The sequence below is a fragment of the Oncorhynchus clarkii genome, chromosome 21, assembly GCF_045791955.1.
Source record: "Oncorhynchus clarkii lewisi isolate Uvic-CL-2024 chromosome 21, UVic_Ocla_1.0, whole genome shotgun sequence".
Classification (NCBI taxonomy): Eukaryota; Metazoa; Chordata; class Actinopteri; order Salmoniformes; family Salmonidae; genus Oncorhynchus; species Oncorhynchus clarkii.
Window position 1 is genome coordinate 18,418,885 of NC_092167.1, and position 9,840 is coordinate 18,428,724.

At 47.9% G+C, this 9,840-nt stretch overlaps 1 protein-coding gene across 1 annotated transcript; it reads right to left on the reverse strand.

Annotated features, from left to right (window-relative positions):
• Nucleotides 1–466: 466 nt before the first annotated feature.
• On the reverse strand, nt 467–9,607 carry LOC139378689 (prosaposin receptor GPR37-like). The gene is made up of 2 exons (XM_071121102.1): nt 7,937–9,607; nt 467–2,943 (listed from the first exon to the last, which is right to left on the reverse strand). The coding sequence occupies exons 1-2, from the start codon at nt 9,047–9,049 to the stop codon at nt 2,128–2,130; spliced, it is 1,929 nt and encodes a 642-aa protein (XP_070977203.1). The 5' UTR covers nt 9,050–9,607; the 3' UTR covers nt 467–2,127.
• Between the last annotated feature and the right edge of the window lie 233 nt (nt 9,608–9,840).

A 9,840-nucleotide genomic window follows, 5' to 3' on the forward strand; every position in this document is an offset into this window, starting at 1 on the left:
ATACCACCTCCTCAGAGCAGTGGGAGTGCAGCAGTATACACAGCAGAGTCACCCAGGTGCGGAAACAGAGCTGGCTCTGCTTAGTCTTCTTATGACAGATAATTTTGTTATGGGGATAATATCCACAACATTCATCTCCCTTATCGCCGCTAACACAGACTTGCGTACACGCCAGACGCTTCTTTGCCATCGTCACCGTTGTATAACACTGTAAAGACGGTTATAAGGGAATAATATGCGGTGATACATGCTGTTGATGTATGCTCTGCTCTGTCTGTGTAATCTATAGATGATGAATATGGAAGCGTCTGTGGTGTCGCGTAGCCACGGTGCGTTTGTACCCTTGTGTATGGGGAAAACATTGTGAATTCGAATTCTAATCAAGAATGATATTTTCAGGTCAGGAACACAAAGAAAGTAATACACCACTCAAAAAATGTCTACACAGAGCTGCAGTTCTACAGTCAAGATCAAGTTATTTTTTTTAATCAAAGGGACCGTTTTTGTTGGCTATAGAAAAGCTATTTTCGAAACCAGAAACTAGACTGATGACCGTGTGCGCTTACATCTTCTAGTATCAAATACAGACAGAATGAACAAGATACTCACAAAGTTCAATAAAACGGTTTACAAGAATCACTGACTTCATCAAGAGTTTGAGTCACAACACTGTACACTTGGCCATTTACGACAAGTTACTGTCAGAAAAGACACAGAGACAGAGAGGCCCTGACTCTGACACTAACAGGAGGGAACGGCAGAGTATGAAAGCGAGGAAAGGTGTTTGGCAGTGCAGAGTTGTATGCAGAAATCAACCACGACGATTACATTAATATTAATGTGCATTAAAAGATAAACAATCACAATATGCTCGTAATATCCTCATATTCCTCCTCCATATCCTTCTTTATTTCCTTCTCTATATATCTTTCCTTCACTAGAGTGATAGAGTATGTAGTATACAGTATGTACAGTCCAGTGTGCGAGTAAGGCGTGTGTGTGAACTGAATCGCGAGTGCAGAGTTTGAGTGAGGGGTGACGTGAGTATGTCCGGCCCAGCCCAGTCCACTCCCGTCAAGTATTCAGAGTCCACTCCACTCCAGCCCACCCAACCCCTAGTCCACTCCACTGAGTCCCTTTCATCTCAACACAGTCCAGTATAGTCTGGTGTCGAGTGTCTGGCTTTGTCCGTTCATGTCTGGTCCCAGCTCAGACCACTGGGTTTGTGTACTGGGTTGGAGCACAGTATGTGTATTGGGAGTTGTAGTGCAGTTAGGTTGTTGTGCAGTTGTCTTGGCAGTATGGCTGTTCAGATGTTACTTGCTCCCTGCGGATGTATAGTGTGTAGTCCTGACACTTTTTCCCTGCTAGTGTGTAGTTATATACAGTAGTTGTGTAATAGTATACTGTACAATAGTTGTGTAGCACCCAGTTTGTCAGTCGTGTAGCTAATTGTGTAGTAGCCTGTAGTTTTGTACTGTTGGTGTACAGGTATGTAATCTAAGCAGTTGGATCCTGCTTGTGAAATGTTGTATAGTACTATAGTTGTAAAGGTTTGCAGCCTTAGCAGTTTGACTCTGCAGGTGTGAAGTTGCACAGTTATGTGTGCTGGTATGTTTGTATTGTCCTGCAGCTGTGTAGCTGTGTCGTCATTAAAGTTCCAATGCAGCTGTTTTTATCTCAATATCAAATCATTTCTGGGTAACAAGTAAGTAACTTACTGTGATTGTTTTCAATTAAAATGGTCAGAAAAGAAACAAAAACAGCCTCTTCGCAAATAACAATTTCTTAAGCAAGAATTTTGCCAAAATTGTCTGGGAATGGTCTGAGTGGGGAGGGGAAAACGGAAAAATAGCTGTTTTTGGCAGAGACGTTTGTAACTATCTTTCTTATTGGTCTAACTCATTTATTGCCCGGTGATGTCACCAGGCAGGCCAAAACTCCTTCCCACCAAAACTGGCTGAATTTCAGGCGGTCTTTTCAAAAGGCTCTGATACTAAAGGGGCATTATCATCATTTTGACAGTATTATACCAACCTCATAGTGTGGAAATATACACTGAATATAAAACATAGGAAAATCATGTTTTTGACTGCACTGGACCTTTAACAGTAGTTAACAGTGGTTTTAACAGTTGGACCCTGCGGGAGTGTAGTTGCTGAGCTCTCTGCGTATGGTGCTGAAGGGCGACAGCTCCAGCTCTGTGGTACACTCATGTTCATTATCATCACTAGCCGTGCCTGAGGAGTGGGCATGGTTACAGCAGCAGCAACAACAACAGTCCAGGAAGGCTCTGCCTAGCGGGCGACATAATAACAGGAGCAACACAGGCGTCACTGCCGCCCGGCAGAACAACAACAGCTGTGACAGGAGGTGTAAGACCGCCATGGTCCGCTCTGGCACGCCCGCCGCCATGTATGCCGACACGATGTTACAGATGTTCTCCGGGACCACGCAGGCGCCGTAGACGATGGCGAGTGCCACGACGGTGCAGTTCATCTGACTTTCTAGGCGTATCTGCTTCTTGTTGCCGCGGACGGAGGCCTGCTCGGCGCGGCGGATCTTGCGGGCGGTGACGAGGGAACAGCCGATGGTGAAGAGCGTAGGGAGGCAGAAGTAACAGCCGAAGCACCACCAGAGCCGCGCGCCCTCGTAGGTTAGGCCCAGGACGTAGAGCGTATCTGGGAGCGATGTCGAGATGCGCACCACGCAGCGCTCCGTAGGGGGGTCATCTGGGAGAGCGGGGTCCTCTGTGACCAGCTGGCGGATCAGGAGCTCAGGGAGAGCCAATAGGAGAGCTCCGATCCAGATGACGGCGAGCTTTGCTGTAGTGGAGGTGCAGTTCTCGATCATCTCGTAATACATCTGGACATTTGTGGCTGCGCGGAACCGGTCAATGCACAGAGCGCACAGGGTGAACGTGGTCACACCTAGAGATGCCACCTGGGGACAAATACAGGGAGAAATGGTTAATGGTTTATCACAAAGACAAATGGTTTATCAGAATGTTGAATCATATGACAGTATACACCAAATAGACCTTTTTCAATTTTACTTTCACAAAGACGACAACACCACTCTTAGAAATCTGACAGAGGAGTCTTTCCTTGAATTGAAAGAATGCATCAAACTGAAAAAAGGTGCCAAATTCTAAGCCTCTCAAAGCTTAGAAAACACATCATTCAGAACCAAGTCTCTGCTCTGCTTCGGTTTGAGTCTGAAAGACTGAGGCACAGCAAGAAACCTGGAACATGTTCCTCTCCAGCTGGAATCACTTTGACTGCAGTTACTACAGGGAAAACTAACTGTAGCCAGACCCAGACCCAGCTGCTATAGTCTGTACGGTCCTGCCCTGTGATTACTGCTGCTGCAGTTTACTACATAAACAGTAAAGCTGTGGAGGTTTCTCTCTCTCACCCACTCCCTCTTCTCGTTACCTCACTCTCCTTCTCTCATCTCTCTCATGCACTCTCTCTTTCTCTCTGTCCTCTCTGTCTTGCTCTCTGTCCTCTCTCCTTCCCCACTCCCTCTCCCCTCTCCCTTCCCCTCTCCTTCTCCCTATCTGTTAATTAGACTAGTGTTTCCCAGACGTCCCTGGGAGGCCACAGAGGCTACAGCCTTCTAAACAGTAACATCCTGCAGAGATCGAGATAGAGAGGAGAGCCACACATGAACTATGGATCTCTGCCAAAGCTGCTACTGTTCTGATGAAGTAGAGCCAAAAGAGAACAACACTGGGTCAGCCATTAGAGAGGAAGGAATGCACAGCATGCTCCGGTAAACTTCAAAGAGGTGTGATAGTGTGTAGGTATTCCTAATCCTTTTATGAGACATTTTGATACCTTGCACCTGGTACATACTCCTGTACACTTCAAAGGAGCATAACATGATTCCCCCCCCTGTTAAGTTGGTGAAACATTGATTTAACCAAAAACGTGTATACCTTGTAAACAAGATCCCTCTTCCATGGTGACTACTGGTGACCTTCAGCCTGTGCAGGTCGTACAGTGTGATTGGTTGCTTTAACTACACCTAGAGGGCTTCCTGCATCCTGGCCAACCGTGCACCTTCGCATCTGTGTGCCAGGTATCTGCCTTCGAGCCCTACTCTGCTTTGTACACTCACACAGGTGCCAACATGGTGAATAGAGCCTGAACACTAGGCTGGAGACAAGTCAAACTAAACACTCTCACATAGACAGGGGTGATTTCTTTGATCAGATCTCACAGAGCAGGAGAGAGAGGGTGGGTGGGGGGGGGGGGGGGGGGGGGGGCAGAATAGGACTAGCCCAGCATTGTATAGATATGTAGATCAAAGATATGGGCCAATGGCCATGGTGCTGGAGCTAGTGTGGAGCTAACGTTGCTTAACTGAAAGCTGTGTGTGTGTTTGTGTGCGTGTGAGTGTGTGTATGCGTGATTATTCCTTTCGCTAGCCTAATTATTCATACAATTTTCATAATGATTAACAGGCCTATTTGGCAGATACCCTCTCTGTGTAAATGACCCGTCATGTCTGCCTTGTCTGTGGCCATGCTGACAGTCTCTACAGCACCATTGTGTCTTAGTTACTTGTATTGTGCAGCAGGTAATAGAGATATTTCCCCTGTTGCTGGTTTAAAAATGGCCCACAAATTCCCTGATTAAGCTCCTCTGAACAGTTGCCTTCAAAACCCATGTTATTAATTGGAGTTCAATGGCAACTGAGTGACTTGATGACCCGCGGCGGGCGGCCATGTTGGATCCTGAGCGGCTGTCGTAGTAATGACTCTTATCTATTGATAAATGGTGCAATGCTCACGAATGCACACACACATACACATGCAGACACAGAAACACACACACTGAGCACATGAATAAGCTGAAGACAAAGGCTATTACAGTTCAGGTCTGTTACAGGCTGACTGCGTCTGTCCCTCTCTCCCTCCCTCCCTCTCTCCCTCCCTCCCTCTCTCCCTCCCTCCCTCTCTTGCTCCTTCCCCAGACCATAACTCCAACAGGAGAAGCCTAGTCCCCCGGCTGCCACTCTGCCACGGGGATCATCAGTCTCCTCTGTACAGTCAGGGAATGGATCATCACAGAGACAGGCTGGCAGACAGGGCTAGATCTGGACCTGAGCGTCATGAAGTCACTACTCTTTGTGACTCCATGACGTAGCCTCTGAACTGTAACACTGATTCAATGTTCACTGTTTTAGCTCTGTGTGTGATACGGTTACCCTGGGTTACTGTTGAGATGAAGCTCATGGTAAATGTCTATTACCAAGTGGACATTACAGTTCTATTCTATTCTACACTGGCTGTGCATACACATGGTTCACACAGTTATAAATTAGTCAATATTTCATTTCTGCTTCTATAATCATTTAGTTAATTTTTGTTAGATTCTCTCTGGGTTGTGATGTTGTTATGTATCTATGTGGTTTATCTCTCAGCAAAGTAAGCATCTACTCATCCTGTAGCTACAAATAGCCTGAATTGGATAATTATCACCCATCATCCATTATTTACAAATACTAATTATATACACTGAATCATTAACATAGCCGGTCAGACCGCATGAGTAATGAGTAATAGAGGGGCAGACAATGTGCTGTTGGGCGGAGTGGTGTGTGTGTGTGTGTGTACAGTATATGTGTGTTGGAAGAAGTGTATACGTGTATGTGGGAGTGTGTGGTGTGTTTGTGGGAGTGTGTATGAAAGTCCTTCCCCTAATCACAGTGAGCACGTGCAGAGAGAGGATCGCCGTGGGTAACGATCGGTGGAGGGCAGGCCATCCCACCCATCTGGAATCTCAGCACGCCCTGCTACCGTGTGTGTGAGAGTTTCTGCGTGTGTAGGTGAGTGTGCATTTGTATGTGTGAGAGAGAGAGAGAGAGAGAGAGAGAGAGAGAGAGAGAGAGTCTAGGTGTGTGTGAGATTTAGTGTGTGTTTGAGATTCTGTGCATGTGTGTCCATAAGTGAGAGAGATTGAGCCTGCGTATGTGTGTGTGATTGAGTCTGTGCATGTGCGCGCCCACGTACATGGGTGTCAGGGTGATGAATGTCTAGCTATTAACACCAATCCCAGCACAATACAGTCCTCCACCTCCGACCTCAATGGCTCCCAGTAGAACGTCTATTCCCTGCAGCAGACTGGGATGAGTTTATCTCCCCGCAGACAGCAGCACCTCAGCCTCCCAGTCTCTCTCTGTCTGAGAACGGACAAAGCTGCTGGAGAGAACCCATCTATGCCTATCTGAGCCTCACTGTTCCCACTGAACTTATAGAAGCAATATCTTCACTACTCACTACTGGCTGTGGCCTTTGATATAGCCTACGCTGCAGATGTTAGCCAGGGACGTGATTCACATAACACCACTCGTGACGCACAAGGGCCTCTTCCACTCGGCTTCCCTCCTTCGAAGCTCTGCACATCACTGGAGACTTGACCACATACAATTACTCACACACACCACATGACCAGGCCACAGAAGCTATGCACACCACAGAGAGATCCTCCCATCAGTGTCAGAGGGACTGTAGCAGCTCTCCTCCTCTCCTAGCTGTCTGTATCTAATGCATTATCATCACCATGTCCTCTGGGCTCATATCTACCGTCTGGGCTCTGGGGATTGGAATATGGGTTTATGGACGTGTATGAGTGCGTGTCTGTGTGGTCATGTATGTGCGTGTGTCTTCGTCTGTGAGTCTGTCTGATTGCGTCTGCACACACATCCGTGTGTGGGTGTGTGCGTTTGGGTCATGAGCCAGCGGGCAACGCAGCCCGAGGCTTCCTCTCCTCCCAGTGGAGTGTTCTCTCCCACATCCTGCCTGCGGAGCGACATTACTCCCCACTTAACCCACATACAGTCACAGTGGATCAGCTCAGCACTGCACAGGGCTGAGGACACACAGGGCTGAGGACACGCACGGACACACACATGCACACGCATGGCCGGGCGACACACATGCATGTACTGACGCATGCAGGGACTCATGGGCATGCATGCCTAAAATTCACAAATGTGCCTGCAGGCACTCACCCACACGCACGGACCCCAACCTCCACACACACACACACACACACACGGACACACACACACACACACTAGCCAGACGGTCTACTGACACCTTCTTCAAGCGCTCCTCACCCTACACCTAGTGCTCTACTTCGAACTCATGTTGCTCTGCAGCAGCAACCCAAAATCCTCCGTCAGTTTCACTGCTACACTGTACAATGAAATAAGGAGTTGTGGGAATACGAAACTGGTTTTAACCCAACGGCCTTACAAAGGAAAGGCATGACTGCACACACACACACACAGGTTGAACATTGCATCACACTGATACCCAGCCAGGGTAAAGTGAGATGGCTATAAACTGGGTGTGGTGTTTTGTGATTTACTTAGGCCCCTTGTATGTGTAGGTGAGAAAGACAGAGATATCATACTGTAGTAGATAGGCACAGAGTTGTGTGAGTGTGAGAGAGCGAGAGAGATAGAGAGGGCGAGAGCAAGAGAGAGAGAGAGAGAGAAAAGGAGAGACACAGAAGTGGGACAACAAAAAGGGAGAGATAGAGGGAAGGATTAAGTGTGTGGGTGGAGGGAGGCCACTTCTCTCCAGCAGCCAGCAGGTGTGCGTAGCAGTGTCACACTGGGTGTCACAATGAGATGAGGTGACATCTGATCTTGGTGGGAACTCATCTTGTTTATTATCGTGCCGATGGAGGCTAATCCCGTGTTAGGGTGAAATGGATTAGTGTCATGTTCACTGTGATAGGCTTTTCTATCACAAGTTGTTCCGAATATGACAATAGTGTATTATAAATACGTAATACACAATGCAATACTATTTGAAATTGTGCCTATGCCAAGAGAAGTGTTCAGATGCCCCACCAATATAAGGAGAACATCTGTAGTAGAATATAATAAAATAGAATAGAACATAATAGAATACCTCCAGATATGGCACGATTTTACAGGTGAATTCTCCCAGTAGCCAGGACTTAGTCAATTCATGGAAAATGACGAGGGGCAGGCAAAAGAAGACGACTACAAAATCCCAGATGGCCAGGTTAGCTATGAGAGAGTTGGAGATGCTCTTCATATAGTAGTTTTGACACACGATGCACAGTATGGCTATGTTCCCTGCTATCCCAGCGAGAAAAATGATGGCAGAAACGCCCGTGATAGCATAAGCGCCAAAGGTTTCACTTGTCACAGGGTAAAATGGGTTTTTGATTTCGCGTCCAAAATCTGCTGTGTTGGGAGGGGTCATTGGAGTGGCATCCCACGGGTTTTCCTCGCGGTAAGTAAACATCTCGCTTCTCCTGGTGAAGAGGTCGAGGGGTAGGTCGGTAGAGGTGAGATCTTGGGGCTTGGGTATTGGCTCCCATGGAGAGAGAGGGGGGCCCAGCCCGTCCACTGCGCTCTGCGCCTGAGATAAAGCCATTGAGCTTTTGTTCAACACTTTTCTCCTCCTCTCCCTCTTAAACGCCTTCTTCTGCTCGTCTTTTGTGCCTCTCTTGCGTCTGTCGCTGTCCAGTTGTCCCCCGCGTTGCTGGCCCATTGCTGGGGGCTTAGTGGTATTGTATCCACCTTCCGTCCCCATGGCAGCGGCCGCGCCAATCTCACTATTCAACTTTCTCCTCTTGTGGCGGCGCACCAGGTCCCTGTGCGGGGTGACGGAGTAATCCCCCCGTGTCAGTGTTCTGTTGGAGGGCTGTCGTTTTAATCCTACATGTCTATGCTTTGTTTCATCCTGAATTACGCGCATCCTTCTCACAGAAGTAGAATGAAAACGTTCCATCCACGTTTGAAGAGTCTGTTTGGAGTAGGACGTACCTGTAGCGTGTCCCCCGGAGCGAGTGCTGTCATAGGCTGTGTTTTGGGGACCCTCTCTGATGGCTGTGTGAGCGGTCCTGTGGGTTGTTGTAGCGTTAAGCCCATAATAACCCCCTGCTGTTTCTCTAGTCCGTATGTTTCCATTATTTCTGAGCGATAAGACATGTGCATTCCCCAACAACACACACAGCGTCCTCAGGATCAGAGTCCGCATGGTCCAGATCATAGCGCAGATAGATGTATCCTCCTCAGAAAGCCATCCTTATCTCAGTGCAGAGAACAAACTCCCATTCAGTCTACACCCATATTAACAAAACAATTACACTAAACTTAAACCTTCAATGTAGATCCCAAACATCTTATAGGGCTTGCAAACTTTTAGCTCATATCCAAATTCAGCGCACTGTGTTTGGTCTCCGCCGTGCTGTTGTTCTGTGCAAGTCTGCCGCCACCTCCTCCTGTGAGATGTATTTTTGTCAAGTAGAAAGTGCCATGCCTTACCGAACGAGATATCCCTGCAAGGTCCCCATGGAACCACATGCCGCTAGCAAACTCATTTTACAGCGACAACATGGTCACATGCATCTCATCAGATCACCGGACTTTCCTTTTTGAGCCGAATAGGCTGCACTGGCTGTGGTTTGGTCTGGCTGAGACTCACAGGCTGTGAGGCGCTGCTGCTGTGTCCTGCTGTGTGTTTGTTACACAGCTGCGAGCTGAGAGAGAAGAGAGGCGCGGCTCTGGCTGGCTCTCCCTGTCCGCTCCGTGGAGCACCGAGGTGAGCTGGGTGTCTCGGGAAGGAATGTGGAAGAAAATGGAATCCCCTGGCGGCTAACCCTGATCTGTCACTCCGCATCCATCAGATCCTGCCTCCAGACTACCGCCGCTGGTAGCCAACCACGCCCGATGACGCGCACGCGATAAATATATTATAATCATATTACGCATGGCTTTATCGCCGTATACTGACACCGCAACCACTTTCTCCATGATGTAATATAATATTTGGCGTTTAAA

Bases quoted from the DNA above. Each gene is read 5' to 3' on its own strand.
- LOC139378689 (XM_071121102.1), bottom strand. From the start codon at position 9,049: ATGATCTGGACCATGCGGACTCTGATCCTGAGGACGCTGTGTGTGTTG. The intron at 2,944-7,936 runs GTATTCTATTAT...ATTTGTCCCCAG, and splicing joins AAATCGTGCCATATCTGGAG to GTGGCATCTCTAGGTGTGAC.